Here is a 22600-nt window from a genome sequence, read left to right on the forward strand (position 1 = left end):
TGAAGTGTGTTCTGCAGACCATTTTAACAAAGATTTAAATGCTGGGTAAATTGAATGGGTCCCTCTATTACATAAATCTTTCACTGCAATCAGTGTTTAGGTAGAGGTTGCTAGACTTCAATGACTAACTACATTTAAGTGACATACAGTGTAAGAATAAATGGTTGCATTGACAAATTGAAACATAATTTCAGCTTCATGAATAGGAAGAGTTTTGTATTCTAGAATTGCAAGTAACCAATGCAGAGGGTACTTGAGGAATGTTGCCCTTTACACAGAACACTGAAACACATTTCCATTTAGAACAAAGTTGTACATCTGGCTTCAGTCATTGCTTAGATACTTGGGATCACAGAACATAGCCTCTCTAGTTAAGTACATAGTGATAACTTAAAGTATCATAAACAGTCTGTTCAGACAACTCAAAGTAAAGAAATACAAATCTTTAACTACTCTCAACATGTAAAGATTTATTGAAAAGTTGTGATAATACAAATTTGTCTGGAAAACTGCTTTGTAAATCACCATTTTAAAGGCATTTGTGCTCGTTCGAAAAATTAACTATGTACTTCAGCTTGAAGAAGCACCGTTTTTAAAAGTGCTTACACCTTTTAGGACACCTTTTATGGATTAAATAAAGTGCTTGCAATGTGAGGTTGCCCTTCATACAGTAACAGCATTACACCAACAACCTATTTACTGTAAGAGCAAAATAAAAGTTCCTCCCCACCATTTCTTCCCCAAGGCACACTTAAGAATATCCCATTTAAATCAGCTTTTTGTTACAGATGTATACAGTCCTCATATATTTTCATTTCATGTTAATAGGACTAATTATTTTCATCATCATGTTGATCTTAAAGCTGTAAACGTACTATTTACTTGGAAACATACCCTACTAATACTTTTTTAAAAGATTTGCAGGGTGAGGCTAGTATGGCAGGTTCATACAGACAGTGTGCTTGGGCTGATTAAACTGTATATTGAAAAATTACTTCACAGAAGTTAGAATTTGCTGCAGCCATTCTATAAGGAACCTGCTGGGCTGTATGTATGTGTGTGTGTATGAGAGAGAGAGAGAGGTCATTAGGGTGGTTGAAGTGAAACAAGATGAACTCTTTAGGGGCCCAATGTTAGATGTCCTTTAAAAAACTGATATTTCATAGCCTTTTCTTAACAGCATTATACAATATATTAATAATCATGCCAAATATTGGGTCACACTCATACAGATACTTGAAGGTGAACATTTTTAAATATATTTTTCCTCTATATTGTCTTTTTTCTCTGGCATCTCTGGAAGCAAGCTAGTTGTAACCACAGGTATGAAATCAAGATGGAGGATCCCCCTGGAAAAAGAAGAACAAAACACAGATGTCTGTCATGTAAGATTTTTGTGGTGTTTTTCACAAACTTGGGAATACTGCTTATTTCTAGGATGGTACAATATGTGTGTGGAAGTTTTAATTCCTAAAGAGCACTTCCTGAGTGGTTCTAGCCAAATACAAAATAAAGAGTGTTCAACAGTATATTATGTGTGAAATTTGACTGTCTACTATGCAATGATAAACAGGGAGGGGGAAGGGGAAAACATTAATCCAAAAATTTGCTAAAATAGCATCTTACTTTTATAGGATGAAGTATAAGTAGCACTTACTTGGGCTCACATGGGCAAACCACTTTTAAGACTTTTATTATTAAAGCTGCTCCTATAACTCCAACTACAATGACCTCCATCAAATTAAAGAATACCGGAAATGACCGAAGCCAGAACTTGCAAAGGTATTTTCTGATATCCTCCACCCACTGACACATCACCTGCAAATATAGAACAATGCATATAAATGCTCTGAAGTGTGTCCACAAAATATAAAGGCGTGGTTTAGATGGTACAGATTTGTGAATGGGGTGAATTCACAAAGGGACTTTTAACCACATGCCACTTGAATGCATTCCCTCTTGGAAATGCATTCCTATGGGACCGGAAGTCCTTGGGAATACAATAGAATGAGGGCAGGCTATAGCTAATGGAACTGATAGAAATTGCCCCGCCTCGCTGCATCAAGTTTCTCCGTACTTTGTCTCTTAATAAAATGCCTCATTCTGCCTTCGTTTGTAGGAAAAGTGCTCTGGCAAAAATTTTAGCTGTGTTCTCCTGTACTTCCTGCATCATTACAATATCCTTTTCAGATGAACAAACCAAAATTATACAATGCTTCCAATGGAACTGCGTTTATATTTTGTCTTGTTCACTGCAGCTACACAATAGCCAATATATTCGAAGAGCCACAATTCTGAGATTTCCCTCATGGGTAGTCACTGTCTGCTCAGTTTCTATATATGTATATTTGAAGTACTTTTTTTGCCTCAATGTACCATTCTTTCCACTTGCTTACATTAACCTGCATTACCATTCTGTAGACATACAATATGGTTTAGAGAATCCCTGGAATTCTTCACAGTTTGCTAAGATTTCACTATCCTGAATAATGTTATGTCATCCATGGTCTTGACTAAACTCATTACTGACCTGTGACTCAAGATCATTTATGAATGATCAACACTTGAGTGCAACCTGTTCATTACTCTTGATACAATAAACCAATTTCATTTGAACTTTAGTCAGCCATTAATGGGGACATGGGGTATCCCATGTCTCCGGGCACACACCATTTGATCACAAGGGGGAGCGCCAGCTGGGTCCTTGCGTGCTGCTCAGCAGTTCCCTCCGTGCTGTGGGCCCCGCAGCCACAGACTGACTCCTGCACTCCCCAGTCTCCCTGCCGACAGGGAGGTCAGCTGCAGCCGCGGCGCCCACCTGAGCTGCTTGCTGATGAGCCGCAGCCACAGGCCAGCTCCTGCCCGAGAGCCGGCCTCCCTGTCAGCAGAGAGGTGCCTGCCTGAGGTGTGAGCCGCAGCTGCAGGTTGGCTCTCAGGCAAGAGCTGGCCTGCAGCTACAGCTCAACAGCAAGCAGCTCAGGAGAGACTCCACTGGCTGAAGGAGCAACCTGGCTGGGCTGAGGGGAGGGCCAGGTTGAAGGGCGGTCTGCAGCAGGCTCCCAGCCCAGCTGCTTTGGCATTTTCCCCCAGTACGCCACTGACTTGAGGGGAGGAGGTCAATGGCCATGGCAGCAACAAAAGAGGAATGCAGAATAAGTACAAAGAGGTAAAAAAACAGACCCAGAAAGGAAACTAGTGCAGGCAAATGAGCTGGTTTCTCTCCCTGTGAAGCAGGAGAAGAACTGAGAAGAAGGGGTACCAAACAGCAAGAAGAATCTTTTTCCTGGCTCCCTGACTGTATAATGGGAATCACACTGAAGATGTTATCTGGCTCAGAGGGGGAATTATCATTGGAAACTTACCGTGAAGGGTCCTCCTCCTCTCAGCATAGGAGGACATCTTACCCTCCTGTTATCATTTTTCCTCTTATTATCATTTCTCTGTACAGGCAAGTGATTACTCATTCCTTCCTGTTTATATCCTGTTCATTCCCAGGTTCCCATATGTTTCTTGCAGTTCAGTTTTAATCAGTGTATATAATTATTTAAATAATCTGAGTGCTATTCAGAGTTACCAGAACTGAGAGGAAGTGGGATGTCCCTATGCCAAACACAAAGAAGAACCTTGTTCCTGTCTCCCTGATTGGATACTTGGAATCACCCAGAAGATGTCCTCCTATGCTCAGAGACAGACCCTCCAATGGTCATTCCTGTCTGTGGTGGATTTACTTCAAAAGCTCTGAAGTGATTCTACAGTTTGGAAAAGTCAGAGAGGAAAAAGGAAGTTGGATGAATACTCAATTCCTTCTAGATTTTGGGCACCAGAGTTTACACATGAACAATGATTCATATATAAGTCTATTGCCGGTATCTTCTGCATGACAGATGAGGTAAAGAATTAAATTTAATTTTTTTCCAGTCAGAAAAAACATACCTTGTAAGAGGATGTAGGATCTGTTCTGACAGGAGTTTCTGGTAATTTGCCAGGCAATGCCTCTTCATCTATGGTCGTTTCTACTTGCCTGAGAAGATAGTGACTAGTTGTTTGCAGTGGACTTTCAACATCTACTGACACACAAATATAAGGAATAATTAGCTTAACAGATAGACTGTTTTTGGTGTTTTTATTTCAATAAACCACTGCTACAGAGTTCAAAACATTAATGCTATTTTTCAAAATGTTTCAGTTTATGTGTTTTACTTTACAAGAAAAAGTGACCAATAAAAAGCTAAGTGTGACACAAGCAATATGATGCAAGTGTGAAGTTTCAGAAGGTTCAATATGGGATTAAAAGACTGGACAGTTGACACTGTAGTTACACTGTTTTATGCCAGTGCAGGAACAGGGGAGACAGAGAAGAAGTAGCTCTCAAGTGGATCGTTGCATGCCTCTCTGGTTCTTGAATCCCATTAGGAATAATTTTTTAAACTACAGACAAGGCAGGATACCTAGCCTGGCAGAAGGGAATTAGCTGTTTCAATATATTACTCAAGGATCTGAGATTCTCTTACAAACTACTTGGAAGCTTCAGCTGGTATAAAATAACAAGCACAGGAAGATGGAAGTGTGTCCAGCCAATACTGCAAAGACTGCAGTGGCTGTCAGTGACTTCCATGGCCCAATTCAAGATACTGGTTTTAACTATTCCCTCTTTTCCTATTCCTATAATGATGTTCAGGTTCCACATAACAGCTATATTTATTTAAAACATTTATAGGTTGTTTTCCATCATTTAAGCAGCATAAGCTACTTAAACCAACATCATAAGATAAAATTATAAAACAAAACAGAAAATAATACTGTTAAAGCTGCATAAAAAACATAGAATACAACAGGACTTAAAGAAACCTAAGTGAAAACAACAGAACTAAACGTTATCATGTACCTTTTCTTGCAATATTAGGAAGTGTGAATAAAACATCATTGTCCCTTGGGATGGAATACAGCATGCTTTCCTTCAAAGGAACTGTGTAATTTGAATGCCTAAGCACTCTTAAATCCTTCACTAATATGTCAATTTCAGTCACTTCATCTTGCTGAACCTGCACAAAGTGTTAAAGATTATTATTTTAAACATTTTAATGCCACTTTGCCCTTAAAATGAATCCCATCTGCCCTCAGTTGAGTCTTTATGAAATGTTTCTTTCAACTTCATGATGCAATTTATGAAAGCCCACTGGGCTAAGATGATGTAGGAAACCTGTGAGTCGTGCTACCCGGAATGAAGATGACTCAAACCACAGAGTAATGAAAAATGGTTCTCCAGAATTCATTATCAGGCTGAATCTTGGGAAGGGAAAAAAAAGGAAGGGCAGAAAAATAAATGTTCCAGGGCATGATGTTAAGGCTTTTTATCTTTGACATCCCTGTGCTAAGTGCTGGAAGACAATGAACTAGCAAGTCACTGTGCGTATGTGAATTTACCCACATCATGAGGTAAAATATCCTGTTTGGCTTTAACTGACTACACCTTGTGCATGACCTCAAATTTATCTCAAAAATGGTTAGTACAATGAATATCAAGAAATTATTTTGCTCTAGAACCTACAAGGGAGCTGTGAAGCTAACCTAGTGTCAAAAACATACAAGGAAAATTGCTAGCCTTTGTAATGTCAGTGGCCAGATGCCGTTTGGTTTTTCCTGCTCACATGGAACTAGGTCACATGGAACTCCTATACCTACCCTGTGGCATCAGAAACTAAGGATGGCCAGAAAAGGCCTTAAAATCATGACTTGATTTTTCTCCTTACTACCACTTTTTTTTTTTTCTGCAACATCCAGCCTAAGCTTGGATGAGGTTTTCTGACTTTTGGGTTGGGACTAATACAAGGTATTACATGGTTAATGGTTTGTTTTTGGATTTTGAGTTTGGAACAGTACAACTGCAAACAATGTTTATACACCCACTTTTCACCATGAAAACAGCATTGTCCACATGCCACTAAACAAATACACTGCATTTAGCAACTGCATTTAATAAATGCCCATTTCCAGCTGTAGTCCAGCTTTCTAATGAAATTCACCTCTGTGCTCTAGATGGTGACCAATGAATCAAGATAAAAAATAGCTTATACCAACCCATTTCCTAGATGGCATGGATATTTTTTCCTTCAAAGCACTTATTAGCTAACCAGCTCTATAGAAGAGGCAGAATCAGTCATTCTGCCAAACAATTTTTATGCCTTGTGACTTGTTCATAATGAACTATATATTTTCTAAATACCAGCATGAGAGCCCTTAACGCACCCCATTGTATGTTTTTCTCAAAGCTAACTGTCATACAGTAATTCTGCATTGTGTTATTTTAATACTCTAAACAATAGGTTTAGAGATGCAGGACAGAGTAAGTGCAAGTAGGTGCTCAAGAAGCCAGTATTAATGATGAGTGTGAACAATTTGCTAGATGTGCTTTTTTGTTCCTTCATTCCATTTTCCTCCTTGTGAAACACAATTTTAACTTTCAGAAGTCAGGAATCAAGGTTCAGTGCAGTGGCGTATTTGCCTAGGGTGCTACTGATCTGGTCACATGTGGGTGCAAAATTGGCCCCCCACGTGACCAGGAAGACGACAAGGCAGCAGGACTTCCTTGTCGTCTTCTGGCGCACTCAGCCTTGCCCATGTCATCATCGACATGGGTGGGGCCAAGGAAGCCAGAGGACCCTTCCCAAGCCCCACCCCCCTCTGGCTGCCGGCTCCAAGCTGACAGCCAGCAGTTCCTTTTGTCCTCCCCTCTAGGAAGGAGAGAAGCAACTGGAAGGCTCTGTGCTGGGGCCTTTGCTTTTATAAGCTCAGGGAGTGTGGCCCTGCCCCTTGGAGCGTGGCCCCACCCCCAAGCTTATAAAAGCAAAGGCCCTAGCACAGAGCCTTCCAGTTGCTTCTGTCCTCCTCAGAGGGAAGGGCAGAAGGGACTACCGGCTTCCGGCTCGGAGCCAGCAGCTGGGAGGGGTGGGGCCTGGAGAACAGATGTCTCCGGGCACCATTTCCCTCCTGTATGCCTCTGGCTCAGTGTGCCATGATGTCTGAATGAAAGTGCCCAAGCAGATTAATTATCTTCCCCAAAGAAGTGATATTATAACCAGAGATCTTGCCCAAGTACCTGCACTCAGATAATATGCAGCAAATTGGAATTTGACTGACGTTTACCCAAATTAGGGCGCTGTCAGTAGTTCTAACACATTAAGGGACAAAGAGAGGGAGAAGATGGAGGGAGTGCATAAGCATGACCAACACACCTTATTCATTCCTGCCATGAACAAGCAGGGGTTTGTTGCAACATCTGGATACAACCCAGGTGCACTTAATTGAGCACAGTAATTCTCTTGCCTTAGGAAGGGAAGATACATTTCTGTTGAAATCTGTGGTGTTACTACAATATTCCAGGTGACACATTCCTCTTGGTTGAATTTAGGTATTTCCAAAGTATACAAAGAGACACAAAACAGTATGCTAGCTTCAGGTTATCCAGAATCCTTCATTAGTCTGGATGTTATAAAATATAAAAAAGGTGGGGGAGAACATAAGACTATTTCAAGCCATGATTTTAAGGCTTTTTCCAGCCACCATCCCAGTTTTCAATTTCAACTCAATGCTGGAAGAGAATTCATAGACAAGATACTATACATATGGGAATTTACCTACAGTACAACCTTATTTGGCTAGTGTATATATATATACACACACACATTCCTACTGGGATTGATCCTTCATGGCTTATTATAATTTTGCCAAAAGAGAATGCACTGTATCCAAATCATAGCTTATGCAAATAGGCAAATTTAGGATTTTTTTTTAAATGTAGGAATTTAAAAATTAAAGGGATTTTTTTAAAAAAATCTGTGTGAAAATAAGATGCCATCTACAAGAGCCACGTGCTTCTGAACACACATTTATCTTCCTTAGAGGGCATGCGCTTGCAAAAAGGCTTGCAATAATTATGAAGTAATGTAGCTCTCCAAAAGCAGAACAAATGACAAATTCAGGAACCGCATCTGCAGAACAAAGAGGACACACAGACTTAGCTGCAGACAGCAGCATGACTGTTTTTGTATGTTTGTTGACCCAATGAGAGACTGGTGAAACCCAAAGGGAGACCACTCTCCATCATGGGCCAGTGACTTGTCTCTCACCTGCTTGTCATGGAGGAGATGAGAACCACATATGCCACCCTTGGAGCAGGAAAATAGGCATGCAGGACTGTTTGGCAGAACCGGTTGTGCTACAGAACTACATAACCATGCTGGAGCATAAATATGCTCATGGGGATTTACAAACATGCCAGCAAATAAAGTCATTTAAAGAAATATTCACCTGCTTTCCATCAATGTCTGTCACTTCTTCCTGAATGACAATCAACTGCAAGTTGGAGCTGGATGCCAATGGCCACTCATGGATCATAATGCGGACACTAACAATTCCTAATTGCTTCTGATTCAGTAGGCTGTCAACATTCCCACTCTCCACTATCAACGATAAAATGGCATATCACACAGCAGTCATGCAGAAAGGCATAATCTCTAAATACAAGTTACATACAATACTGTGACTCATGCCTTGCAGGTGGGATCCTGACCCTCTCTACAGAGTAGTGTGGGGGCAGCATTGCTCATGTTCAAGAGACAAGAGGGTGCAAACATGAATACCAAACTCAAATGGAGATTCCAGCAGCATCCTTACCCCAGTGAGGGTGTAACAATCCAGTTCAGCATTGTATACTCATTTCCACCAGTGTAGATACTGTGGCCTTAAGCAGCCATGAACACATCTGGGTAAGGCTGAACCAAAACAAAAACAAAAAACCAAACTGCAGAAGGCAATAACTCCTGCGCATAGCACTCTGGTGGAAATCTTTCTTCTGGATAGGAGAAAATGTTCTCCTTCTGGATAGGAGAAAGTATTTCTTCTGGATAAAAGAAAATGTGCTAAGATATCAAGAAAACTGGTCATTTCAAAACATCCTTAGTTTTACAGATTCTGCTGGCATTTTCCAGTGGTGGCTCCCAATCACAATCACTAGATGGTACAATATGGAAGGGAAGCAACAGCCAACATGATTTCTACCTTTCCCCTCCTCTTGCTAGCACCCTTGTTTCCGTAGCAGAACTGTCCTTGTCACTACCTTTATTTTTCAAGCAGATTTAGAATTAACATCCTGGATTTACAAGGTTGTTAACTCACAGCTTTGACTTAAAGCACCTAGCCCTGAAAAGTCTATGGGCGATTTCTCGGACGCTAAAGGAGGTGAACAGGGCTTCTAGTTGTCAAAGGGATGGGCTTCTGGACCCTGAATTGCTTACTGCCCTTCCTCATGCCCAAAAGAAATTAGGCAAAATAAAGATGCAGATACACACTTCCATAATTTGCGCCAACTATGCAGGTAGAATGCTGTTTCTAGGCACAGAATTTAGATTATTTCAATGTTGAATTTAATTTTTTTTAGAAATGAGCCAAAGGAATACACAGTCCTGTTTGTAGATCTGAAGCAACGTGAGCAGGTATGTTCAATGAGTTTTCATTACAACTCTATGGATGTTATTAGAAAACACCTATACTCTAATTTTCAGACAAAAAATGGCGGTGTTAACTAACACATTGTTAACAATATGCAGAACAATCTCCAATAGCGTCTCCATTTTCCCTGGTAAACGACTGTATTGCTAGTTTGCAAAATCTTTACTAAACGCATGAGGAGGAAACTGGTCTCAGAAGAAGCATATCTTCCAAACTGAAATCCCAAGAATCCTTAGGCAGGAAAGGAGAAATCCTCTCCTCATCAGAAGGATGGGGACAGGGGTTAGGGTGGAAAGTTGACTCAAAGGCACCCATGCTTTAAGAGATGCTCCCCTGCACCAGGATTGTTTAAGGAGCAAAGTTTTTCAAAAAGGAAGGGAGGGAGATTTCTAGTGCATAGAATTTATCTGAAGCCAATCCCTGTCACTCCTCCCTAAAGCTGAAGGCCAATGGGAAAAAAGAAAGAGATTAACATGCAGTGCCAGCCGGTTGAGGGCTGGCACCTGCATGCTGCCAGGGACATTCCCTGTTAATGTATGCACACATGTGCAACTCTAAGCACGTTCTCATTTTGTGAGAAGGAAACAGGGAGACTATCCCTAATCCTTTTGTTGTTGTTGTTGTTGTTGTTGTTGTTGTAAGGATAGGAAATCTCCCCAGTCTATCTCCTCCTTCCCACACTTTCCTCTATTTAGGCACTGTGAATATGACACTTCACACCTTTTCATGCACACTATCAAAAAGTCTCAGAACCTTATAGCATAAACTGGGATGCCAACAAAAGCAAAGAGTTGTGCCCTACATTTATTCATTTAAATCTTTTTTTATCTTCCCTCCTCTCAAAAATTTAAAACATACAGAATATATAAAATCATAATAACACTGTGTATAATGCTCCTTCCCCTACATTACATCTACCATTTATCTTCTGATTGTATTGACTGCCCATGAACAAAATGCACTTAGAACCTAACCCCAGACATGTATGTACTTCCCACTGAGTTCAACAGAATTTTCTCAGAGGTATGGTCAGGACGGCTATCTTTACACTCTACACTCACATTATGAAGCATACCCGCATCAAGCCATGTTGAGCAACTGCTGGTCTCCCTAGATGAAATTGTGCTTAGTGATTAATCTATAATGTTTCAGGCTTTCAAAAGCCAATTTTAAAAGCACATTAGCATGCCCTTAGCCCAAAAGTTGATCATGAAGAATAGATGATCTCGGAAGCTGACCTTGAGTGTGGCCATAACCAGTACATCAAGAGAGAGCTCTCTGTGTGTGTGTGTGTGTGTGTGTGTGAGAGAAACAGCAAGTTTTTCTGGCCTTATAAATTATGTAAGACACTGTGTATATCCATGAATCACAATGTTTCTGTCCAACAAAAAACAATAGCTTTTTTTCTCTTATCATAGATGCAATATTAATTTTCCATTATTGGACAATACTACCTCTTAAGAAAAACCTCCAGTCCCAATGTAGATAGAATTTGAACTAAGAAAATTTCAGGAAATTAATGTTTTTCAAAGATTATCTGAAAGACTCTTACAATTTTGTACACACTCTTTCTCCTACACCCATTCATTTGGATGCAAGCCAGTTTAAGAGAAGAGGCAGACAAGCCTTATCAGGGTGGAGTCACATCCTTGAATTTAGACTGCCCAGTCTGTTGCACAAATTCCTTGCCTTCCACAAATAAACACAGTGGCTTTCATGAGGTCAGAATCTGATCCCAGTTTGTGTCCCTCTCTCAGACACAGCATACAAGTACTGTGAGATGGTAACTAGCAAGAACAACTGATTTTGTCTTTCATAAATTTTTAATATACTTGACTGGTGATAATGACACAGAGCTTTGTGGAACCTTACAGCCTAATGAACTTACTGTGGCAACCGCTTTTGTGAGACGGAGCCTACTCCATCATAAAAATCTGACATAGACACTCTTAATGAAAACTTACACCACAATAAATTCATTAGCTTTTAAGGTACCATGAGGCTCTTTTGAGTACAATCCTGTGCAGAGATACTCCCATCTAAACCCACTGAAATCGATGGGCTTAGACTGGAGTAACTCTGCAGAGGACTGTGCTGTCTGTGATTTTAACTGCAGCACATTGACATGGATAATCCTCTGTCATTAGATGTGCAAAGGGTATAATGCCACAGTCATTATAGCATTTTTATTCGTGGTGGCTCACATGCTACATTAAAGAATAAAACAATACTCACATATTAAAGTCTGGCACTTTATCCTGGTAACCCCACTCTTCAGTGGAAAGTCATTTACATACACTTGGCCCTTAACATAGGTGATATTAAGGACAACCTAAAGATAACAACAGGAGGTATACATACATTGGATACACACATTTGCTAAAACAAGGAGGGGAAGGCTGTTTAATCCAAATAAGTCATAATGGGAACAACCAGGCACAATTTGAAGAAACTAAACTTTTAACTGATTTTTAAAAAATACATACACAACAACAATAACCAGAAAGATTAATTAATTTAAAAGGTTGAAATCCACGTCATGTGGAAATGTCTAAACTCCCGGCAATTTTTGCAGTTGTGGGCTGTACTCTAAAAACACACCCCATGAAACTTCAAGAAAATAATATAGGCTAGTATGACTCTAAAACCTGCATAAGAAAAAGGAAGGTCCAGTGGACAAAGCGCTAGAGAAGTTACACCTCAGTTCAGATTCCACATCTGGCAGGAACACCACAGGTAGCCACTATTTCTCTGCCTCAGTTATTGTCTTTAAGGTTGGAATAGTCACGTAACTTTCAAGGCTCTGAAGTTAAATACACTTGTAACTTTGCTCATAATTTTAAAAATCTATTGGTTGGGGGGGGGGGGGGAGCAGGTTATTTGCAGGGAGGAATTGGCTCCTGCATAGCCATGCAATATTGTAAAATCCTTGGTGAATTTATAGTGGTCTTAAAACCACACGTGTCAACAATTTTCACTGATGAATCATCATATTAAAAAGACGCCATTTTTATCCCGCCCTTCTTACAAAGAGCTCCTGGTGGTGTGGGTGTTCTTCTAATCTCTCCCTTTCATCTTCACAACCATCCTATGAAGTAGATGAGGCTGAAAAACTGGAGCTGGCCAGAGGTCATCCTATGAACTTCATGACTAAGAAGGAATTTGCAGTTCCCAGTCCAATGTTCTGACCACCCTATGGCAAATCTAACAGGACTAGCTTACCTGTCCTTCCTGAGGGTTCCCATTGTTCTGCAACACAGTAATGTTAATCTTGATGCTTTCCTACAAGATGGTAAAGAGAGGAAAGAGCTGTGAAGGAAAGAATGGTGCTCCAATTCCTCAGTACAGAAGCCACTTGGCACATAAGCCACATTCTTGCTTTAAGCCTGAAAGTGGTGAGTGCAAAACAAGAACCTACTTATTACCCCACATCGGTCTCTAACAATGGAATATAATCTACAATACAATTACTTCATAACAATGATTACAAATCTGCATAATAGAAGCATTTGTTTGCATCTATAATGAATCACTAATTTATATATATATATAAGTCTACAGTATATTAACAGATGTTTTTAATATAAAGAAAAAACAAGCGATACTGTCAAAAAACATCAGCTACTCAGAAAGACCCTTTCATTATATGCTCATAAACACAGCCAAATGACTTCATCACTCCCTCATTTGGTAGGATCAAACTAGATGTGACAGAGTCATCCTTAAGAACATCTGCACCAATCACAAATAAAAGTGGGGAGGCAGGTTGATTTTAACAGTTTAAAAGGGACAGATATAGATGTGCTTAACCCTTCTCCATGACTTCTGCTAGTGCTGGGATAAAAATCAACTGTAAGGGCAGAATGTACTGTAGGGAGGTTAGCCACAAGTTCTCATCAATATGCTTGTTTTGCTCTTAAATCAAGTCCTGCTGCTTAGCAATATTCACTATTGGGGTAGACCTGTAGTTGAGGAGGAGTGTATTTAGTTTAGCCTTTAGAACTGTCTGCACTAATGTCCCTATTGGGGCATGGGATGGGAGAAATCAATGCCTCTTGTCTGATCTTGTTGGATCAGACAAATGGTCCATCCAGTCCATAATTCTGTCTCCATACTGATCATTCTGATCATTCTAAAGAGCTACCAGGCAAGCCATGATGCTGAGGACTCCTCCTGTCACTTGCCCCCATCTTCAGGGAATCAGAAAGATATTACCAATGAACAGCAGAGCAGTCCACAAAGTGTGCTACATTCTTCTTAAGCCCTCTCTCAACCCTCCTTTCCTTTTCCCTGTTTGTTCCCCCCACCCTGTAACCAACAAAGTATATCAAATTATAAGAGCAAACACATCATCCTACACATTCTTAATGCACATTTCCATGCATTATATATAAAGAAAATATTTTTAAAGATATGGGAAATTGACCCCAAAAAGCACAAAAACATATTTCTACATGTTATTCTTTACACTGTCTCAGAAACCTCATGAGCAAGTGGCAGAAGACAAATAATTTCAATACATTTAGAATTAGGGCAACTTTGGCTCAACTCTGCTTAGAAGACGTTTAGAAAAACTGGCAAAGTTCAAACAAAGGGCTAACATGTTGCCTCTTTCACTTTGCTGAGAAGTCACAGGAATGGCAGGAGAAAATGGTCCTGCCAGAGGCTGGATCATTAACTCCAAAACTCTTGCCTTAAGCAGCAAGTATCACAAGGGATTTCTGTTATCTTCAACATTCACACCACAGAAACCACCAACACTATTCCCTAGCATTTCTTGCTTTGCGAAAAAACAGCTACTGAATCACTGGAGGGAAGTATTTCCTTGTTTTTTATCACTCTTCATTTGAAAACTTCATGTACCTTCTCATCATAATTGCATTAGATCTGCATAATATGTTTTGCAATAGCATTCCTCACAGAGGTGCACGGCCCTACGGACAGGGGGTACCCTCTGCCCCGGGTGCCACTAATCTGATAATGTGGGGGGTTCAAAATTTACCCCCGTGACCAGGAAGATGGCAAGGCAGAAGGAAATGCTGCTGCCTCGTCATCTTCAGGTGCCAGCTGGTGCCGCCCATGTCATCATCAGGCCAAGGAAACCCAAGGACACTGCCCCCCAAGCCTCGCCCCCCCTCCCAGCTCCAAGCCGACAGCCGGCCATCCCACACCCCTGAGCCCGGTCCCCTGAGCGTAGTGGGGGGTGCCTGGAGAACAGCTCTGTCTGGGTGCCATTTTCCCACGGTATGCCTCTGATTCCTCACAGTATGTGATGAAAGTAAAGGACTGGCTTGAATTTATGGACCAAAAGAGAATGGGAGCAGAAGTAGAACATTTGACTTGTTCAGGAACACTGCAAATCAATTCATAACTATTTCAAAAGAACACAGGAATTGTGCAACAGTAATCATCTATGAGGAATGCATCAAAAGCAAATTGGAGTTCTATCAGCTTACAGTTTTCAAGACAATTTCTGAAATAATCATGGGCAGGAAAGTAGAAAGAGAGAGAAGATCTGATAAAGTGGGCTCTAGTCCACAAAAGCTCATGCCAGAATAAAAAGATAGTAGTCTTTCAAGTGCTACAGTACTCTAACCAGTTAACACAACTCACTTTCTCTTAAGGAAGACTTTACCATACCATAAGAACCAGCAATTGGAGACCATGGGCCAAATCAAGCTACCAGAATGATGCCAACTAACTAAGGACTGTTCAGGAATAAAGGATCCTTTACAGCTCTCATGCCAATGTTATATTTCTCCCCTTCTAAGGATCACATTCATCATAGTCAGGGGAAATATCTCAGCATTTTCCTCTACTGTATTTCTTGAAAGCAATTATCTTTTCTGCAGTAAAGATGGGACCAGGTGCAGCTTGTAAGTAGAAACACATAAGTCGAGAATTCTCCAGGCTCTTATTCATTCCTTTCCTAACTTATAAGAAAATTCACTTTGTGGTTCTGAGAAGGAATACTGTTGCAACATTTCATACAATCAACACGTGGAACTAAATATGCAAAAAAAATTGTGAAGAACAAAGAATGCATGAGGTTAACAAATGCACCTCTGAGAACCATACACAGTAAAATTTCCTAAATACACATTGTTCAAAACCAAGGGTCAAATTAATCAAAGGTAAGAGCATACTCTTCAGTGGCTCATGAGAGAAGCTCTGTTTGAGAACTCCCATTGGTATTAGCTAGGAGATTGAAAGCAGTCCTAAGTGCTTGTAAGTTATGATGCTCCAAAACTATTCCTGCACTTTAAAATTTCAAAGTAATACAAATGTAACATAAAACACTTCAGGGCAGCATCCACAAATCATGTAATGCATCAACAATCTCTCTCTCTCTCTCTCTCTGCCCTCCCTTGTTTCCCATTTGGAAGCTCTTTTACTGTTGTTTACTACCCTATTGGTAAAATCTGCATACAGAACTAGATTAGAGCCATTCTCTTAAAACAGAAGAGATTTATTACATCAACTACTCAATCCCAACTAATCAAAATAATTTTACAAATAAATCACTGAAATGACTATATCTATAAGCAGGTTGCTTTGGAAATATATGCCTATCATTTTCATTCTGTCTCTCGCACAAATCTATGTATGCAACAACAGGCACATTCTTCACACAACAATTCACATATCCAAAACAAACAAGGCCTAACACTACTTATTATGCAATTCTGCACATATATTAATCCATGTTGAGTCTACACACCATAGCATTTCATGTGGACACACCACAACGCCATGCAATCATGCCCACATACAGTTCCTCCTGCACATTATACTCGCAGCAAACACACTTGGAACTTCACAGATTGCAACACTACCTACGTTACAAACAGCCAAATCACCGATCTTGGCCGCCTTCTCACGCGGCAAAGCTTTCAGCTTCCTCCACAGGGCCACTGTCAAGATGTATCTCACTCCACTCGCGAAGGAGGCTTTTCTGTCCGACTTCACCCCCCCAACCCCCCCAGGCAGGCAGCAGACCTTCCCCCTCCCTACCTGGCTAGCGATCCGGGACAAGACGGCTGTGGGCTCCGGAAGAGACAGGCAGGCGGGCAGAAGCACCAGAAGCAGAAAGCCCGGGAGCGGCCAGAGGGCTTCCCGCGGCCACAGCGCCGCCTCCATCTTGGAAGCCAGGAATTGAAACAAAGTGAAACATCCACAAAGCAAGAGGGGGTGACAGGCGGGGCGGAAGCGGGGAGGAGTCCGGGAGGAGGAGGAGGAGGAGGAGGAGGAAGAGGAAGAAACAACCGGGAACAAATGTAGAAGAGATTCTGTCGGGAAGGCCATGCAAAAGTCAAACAGAGAGTCTTTGCTCGTGACTGGCCTTTTCCAGGAAGCAGTTACGATCTCAACAAGCCAAGCCGTTCCTCGACCATCAAAAATCTTCACAAAACCATGCATTGTCATCCCAATGCTCCCTATAAAAAGAGTGTCTAAGATATCTGTCGTAAAGCCTAGTCCTGCTCGCAAGGCTGGTGTCAGCATAGCTTGGGCTGGAGCAGTCGCCCAAACTTCTCCCCTTTCCCCGTCAGCAACCCTTCCCTCATCTGTGTTTTCGTTTACTTATGAAAATATTTACCCATTTTTGGCCTGAGCTCAAGATAGTTTACAGTTTGCTTGAAGAGCTCTGCCACCTGCCCCCCGCTGCCCCCCATCATTAGAGAAACGCATAAGTGGGGTCAGTGCCAGTGGCTGGGGCAGCAGTACTCCCAGCTGCATGCACCCACTGGTGCTGCCGGGAAAAGAATGGCAGGGGGGGCAGGCCGCTGAGCATGGGTGACGGGAGGGCTTGTGAGTGGGAGAAGGATGCACAAGCAAATTGGGGTGGGAAGGAACAGATGAGGTGAGCAGACGGCCCCCAAAACATCTTCTAGAACAAGTCCTTCCTATGTATATAGCAAGGATGCATAACTCTAAATTAATAGACAGTCTGTCAGAACTAAAAACCACTTTAATCACCAGGTCAAAAAAAAAAAACCACCTGGCCAATACGCAGAAGAACCTCAACACAGAATTGAAAATTGGTAGATAGATCAGTTTGTAGCCCAGTCCTATACAGGGAACGAATGGAAGCCTAACTGTCCACGGTACTCCGGTGTGACAAGAAATCAGTCACCAGAATTCTAGGCCCCTCAACTGGAAAGATCAGAAAATCAAATGTTTTCTAAACTGCCTTAAAAGAAATGTTCTTACTCACTTGACAGTCTGTAAGTCTGTTGAGTTAAAGCCTATTTTGAAAATCATGGAGTTAATTAATCTTTGATGTGACTGATGTTAATGATACCTCTTAAACCATTGTGTTCTGTCAGATTCAGGCCTGCTGGGAACCCTTTCCAATTATTTAGTGAGTGATGTTCTAACATTGCAAGTTTCCAAGCTATATGAGACAACTGCTGAGCAACTGTAACTTATCCAACTCCTCCCCTTACATTTTTCTAACAGACCAAGCTGCACTTAGTAAACCACCTGGAACAAAGTTCCTTAAAAGGGGGAGACGGGATCCCCTGTGAAACACACCCGTTTCTGCTGGAATTGTTTCTAGTAAATGGCAGAATGTCTGATTGAACTACTGGGCATCTGATTTGTACTCAGGCACAAACAGACGCATGAGTACAAAATAAGTGTATAAGTTACAGATGGTACAGTTTTTCTCTATAAAATATACAAGCAGGGAAGTGAGCATATCCTGGTACATGTACAATTTAAAGTAGAAAGTCCTATTAATAATGTATGCTCTCACCATAACTAGAGAACTCTGCGGCCAAGTACAAAACATCTTGCTGGAAGCAACCCTGAACCACATCAATTTTGTAACACTCAGATGTCACATACAGACACATTCTGCTTTAAGGTAGAAGTGTTTTCCTTCAGGTCCAACAGGTCTCTTCAGGTCCAACACATCTACTCAGTTGTATTTCTAAGCATATGCACAGGTAGTTACTTCACATGCCTACATTCATTGCCTTTTTTTGGCATTTGTATGAGTCTCTTCACATCTGGATTAGGACATTACAATCTACATGATTGTAAACAAATTAGGCTTATTTCCAAGTAAATATTATTCAAATCATAGGATTGGGTGAAAACTTTGTATGTTTGGTGTGTTTAGTGGAAACTTTAAAAAGTAGAACTACATATATTTTTAAATATATAGGAACTACAGGTCTCTATACTGCATCTTCCAGAAATGTTCTCTATACAAGTCCTTTTCCACAAAAATTTCACAAAACATACCAGTCCCTTTTGACATGATTTACACAGGAATGTAAATTTTGTTCAATGATGCAACCATTTAAACTATCAGAATCTGTATCATTAAAACATTAACAGGTTCACCATCTGTCAAGCTCACATTATGCATATTATTAAGTATTCCATCAGCTGTTCTACTAATATTTCTTAAGAAAAATCAACATGTTAATGTGGTCTAAGTGCCAGTCTTGTACATAGATGATTAACAATAAGGTCAGCACTGGGAAAACCACATTCTGCAGGCACAGGTATGTGAATTGGTGCTCTACCTTTTAATAATGAATTTAGAGGAATTTGAAGATAGAACACAGTTTAGCAAGAGAGCAGGCAATAGTGAGATTCTCCACCAATGCATTGCAGAATTCTTCTTTAGGAGATTATAGCTGGAAACAACGAGGACAACTTTGACTAAACGTTTTTTTAAATTGAAAGTGGAAATATCACAAACAAATAAGAGCATTGTAAACATACAATAAGAAAGTAAGGAATGGAGTGAGGTTTGCAAAGCGGGAATTGGTTCAGGCTGTGTTATCTGTCCAGAAGACCAAGGAGCAGAGAGCAATGCACAACCAGCATCTATTGACATGAAGAGGAAAAAAATGACATTGGGTGTATGGATAAGACCATCACATCTAGGTACTTCCTAATTTATTGGGTGAAGTGTATCCTAAGGCAGTGGTGATTAGTGGACCGCGTGAGAATAATGCTTTGATGAACTTATCAGAGTATGATGAGTATTTTCAGGGACTTCTGAATGGTAGTCTCTGGTCTTAAAAAGACACATTAAGCAGCTGGGTGTGAACTCAATTCCCTATGAAATGGTTTCGAGATGGGGCAAAACATTGATGGCTTTCTCTATTGAGGAATAGGTGTTATTGGAGTATGTTAGTAATAGCCCCATTCAAGGGGTATTTTCAGAGGGGAACATGACATTAATCCTGATGAGATTAGTAACATCTGGCAGAAAACCCATCATTCTACTGCCTGAATTCAGTTAAGGATGTGGGAATGCCAAGGTTAGTGTTGAGTCAGCCATCCTTAGATGCTAGCTGTCTTCTGTTTATACTCCCATTTCGTTCCCTGCTGGAGTCATGCTGAACAAACACTGAACCTGTCTCTAGTAACATGACCTTCTAAATGCTTTGAACTCTGTGGGTTTATGAAGGCTTAGCTCTGCTTAGGATTGCACTATTAGTATAGTTTTCAGTTGCAAGGAAAATATGTGTTTTCATGTCATACATGTATTTACTTGTTAATTCTGTAACACATGAAGGGGATCTTAGGGCTATGTGATAAGAGGCCATATCCTGCTGATATGAGACATTGTGTAGCTTGCAAGTCCATAATTGTAAATAATGAACAGGTGAGTTTCTTTTGCTATATGTTGAAAACAGAACTGGCAATGCATTCCGGCAGCATGTAAATACCACTTCTTAACACAACTTTTGTACTTGACTTTTGATACTGCTTGCAGCATTTACTAATGGCATATACAAATCATGTTTTTTCCTTTCATGATACATAAAAGTAGCGAGTTAGAATAAAGTTATCAGGCGCTCTATTCACATTTGTTTTTAAAGAAAGGGTGCTTTGTGTATATCTTTCATAACATTATTTGCATTAATTTTGTTTCCAGAACTCTTCTTGGTTAACATGTGACTTGTTTGACTGCATCTAATATCCATGATGAACACTGTGCTGTGCACCATACCCTTAAAGAGCATTTAACTATGGACCAGTCTATACGGTAATCAAGTGGTCAAGCCTATCCTGATCTATACCATTTCAGACTGAAGGTGTATGAATGTTTTTAGTATTTTCTTGTATTCAGAAAAAGCTCCCTGCAGATACAGAACTAGCACATGTATTTAGCCTTCTTCTGGACACTGTGTTTATTTACTTGAAGGAATTTTTTTTCATAAGGAAACATTCAAACATGAGATTCCTCCAGGGCATGAAGTGATACTGTTCAAGATCTGATATACAAAAACAGTAAAATTAGATGGAAAAATTCTGAGTCAGTATTACTGTACTGCACCGCACCACTGCTGATGGCAGTCTGTTTTTAAATGATTTCCCACACTGAAAAAAACTCTCCATATAAAATGCTGGGGACTAAAGTTACAGCCTACTCTTTACTGAAGCCACATTTCATTCGAAGCAAGTGTGACAAGCTTTGTTTTTTCTTACTGAGGGAATGCACACAGCCTCCTAAGATTTTTGGGATATAGGTTAATTTGAACTTCAGACCTTCATTTTAGTTTCCAGGTGTTCTACAGATGGCATGTGTATAGAGCTTTGGGTAAGTTTTGAACTTCACAAGGAGACTGCTGAGATCATTGAAGCTGGATTAATATATAAGAAGATTTATTATTTACATTTTGGTTTAAAAGGAACAAACCAGCAGCACAGGTCTCACAGTAGATGAAAGAGAAACCTGGCTGAGGTACAAAAATTTAAACTGGTTATGACTTCAGATAATAGCTGGACTTTTCTACAATACTTTCAGGCACACAAACTTCTATTGACTAGCCCACTGGTTCCCAATTTTTTTCTGGTTGCTACCCCCTTGGTTCCATAAACTCATTCCCGGTGCCTCCTACTTTACCCTCATAAAAGCATTCTTCAAAATAGTATCTTGCATAACTCACTAAGGCAGATAATAACAATTAAATTAGAAACAGCACAATTAATCACAACTCTTCAAAATTCAATTCAAACTTTTTGGTTTATTCAGCAAAACTGAGTAATTTGATTGACCCAGTTGGTACCAGCTTTTCAAAGAAAAAAATTCTGAGTTTCCACCATTTTTGCCAGCATAGTTACATAGCTTGATCTGTAAATAGGCAAATGACACAATTGAAGGGGCCCACCTCAAACACCCATTTTGTCTAGTACTCTGCCTCCTAGGTAATCCTACAGCCCGCAAGGGAGCAATACTTTGGACTGCTGGACTACCCACGAAATTGAACCCTCTCTCACTCACAGTATTCCATCCACATCAGCCTGCTCTTTTCCCAGAGTCCGACTAAATTGTTCAAGATCTGCTGATCACTGTGACAATCGAGCATTTTCATTTTCTTCTCTGGAGACAGATCTAAATGGCTCTACATTTTCCTCTGCCTTCTCTTTCTCCTGAGCCAGACCTGAGCTGTTCGGCTCTCTCCCAGAGGCAGAACTCAGCATCTCATCCCCCTTCTCGAAGGTGATTAGATGCTGCATCAGCACTCCCAAGCGTTCATCTGAGTGGCTGGTTTCCCGTTTCACATGGGCAGCGTTTCACACGAGCTTACTTTTTTTTTAATATCACCACATCTGAAGTGTTCCACAGGATTCTTGCCCCCGCCCCCAATCCGGCGGCACGTGTGAATTGGCCCCAAGAAAAAATCAGCACTTGATTCCGTAGATAGTATAAACTGGCCGCTTGGGAGGAGCTCACCGTTCCGCCGATGCAGAGTAAATCTGAACTGAGCCCCCTCCCGCCCCCCGCCCCGCCCCCGCCCCCGCCCCCGCCGCGACCCCACCTAGCTTAATCAAAGTAGATCCGAGGGGTTCCCAGTTAGGCACAGGACTGTGGAGCTGCAAAAGAGTCGGATATTGATTGAAACCCCGCATTTTAGTAGCGCTCAGAGCGCTCAATTGGCCATGCTGGTAGGGGCTGATGGGAATTGTAGTTCCTGAACATCTGGAGAGCCGCAGGTTCCCTACCCCTGGCTCAGACAAACAGCAGCAAGCTGGACCTGACAGATTTCCAGCCCGCAGAAGGACCGTCTGCAGCTCCACCCACGGAGAAGTCGCTGAGGAAGCGGAGCAGCAGCAGCCG

The 22600-nt window shown here is 41.0% G+C and overlaps 1 protein-coding gene across 1 annotated transcript; it reads right to left on the reverse strand.

Moving 5' to 3' along the window:
• Positions 1 to 450: 450 nt before the first annotated feature.
• Positions 451 to 16715, reverse strand: GINM1 (glycosylated integral membrane protein 1). The gene is made up of 8 exons (XM_048488978.1): positions 16522 to 16715; positions 12730 to 12789; positions 11743 to 11839; positions 8308 to 8459; positions 4886 to 5042; positions 3934 to 4064; positions 1658 to 1818; positions 451 to 1349 (listed from the first exon to the last, which is right to left on the reverse strand). The coding sequence occupies exons 1-8, from the start codon at positions 16645 to 16647 to the stop codon at positions 1253 to 1255; spliced, it is 981 nt and encodes a 326-aa protein (XP_048344935.1). The 5' UTR covers positions 16648 to 16715; the 3' UTR covers positions 451 to 1252.
• Between the last annotated feature and the right edge of the window lie 5885 nt (positions 16716 to 22600).

This window comes from Sphaerodactylus townsendi, linkage group LG01 (genome assembly GCF_021028975.2).
Source record: "Sphaerodactylus townsendi isolate TG3544 linkage group LG01, MPM_Stown_v2.3, whole genome shotgun sequence".
Taxonomy (NCBI): domain Eukaryota; kingdom Metazoa; phylum Chordata; class Lepidosauria; order Squamata; family Sphaerodactylidae; genus Sphaerodactylus; species Sphaerodactylus townsendi.

What these genes read in the sequence shown, in the direction of transcription:
- GINM1 (XM_048488978.1), bottom strand. Translation starts at nt 16,647, where the DNA reads ATGGAGGCGGCGCTGTGGCCGCGGGAAGCCCTCTGGCCGCTCCCGGGC. An exon ending in TGTCCCGGATCGCTAGCCAG is followed by an intron (nt 12,790 to 16,521) that starts GTAGGGAGGGGG and finishes ACCATCTTGTAG; the next exon opens with GAAAGCATCAAGATTAACAT. An exon ending in ATCCTACATCCTCTTACAAG is followed by an intron (nt 1,819 to 3,933) that starts GTATGTTTTTTC and finishes CTATATTTGCAG; the next exon opens with GTGATGTGTCAGTGGGTGGA.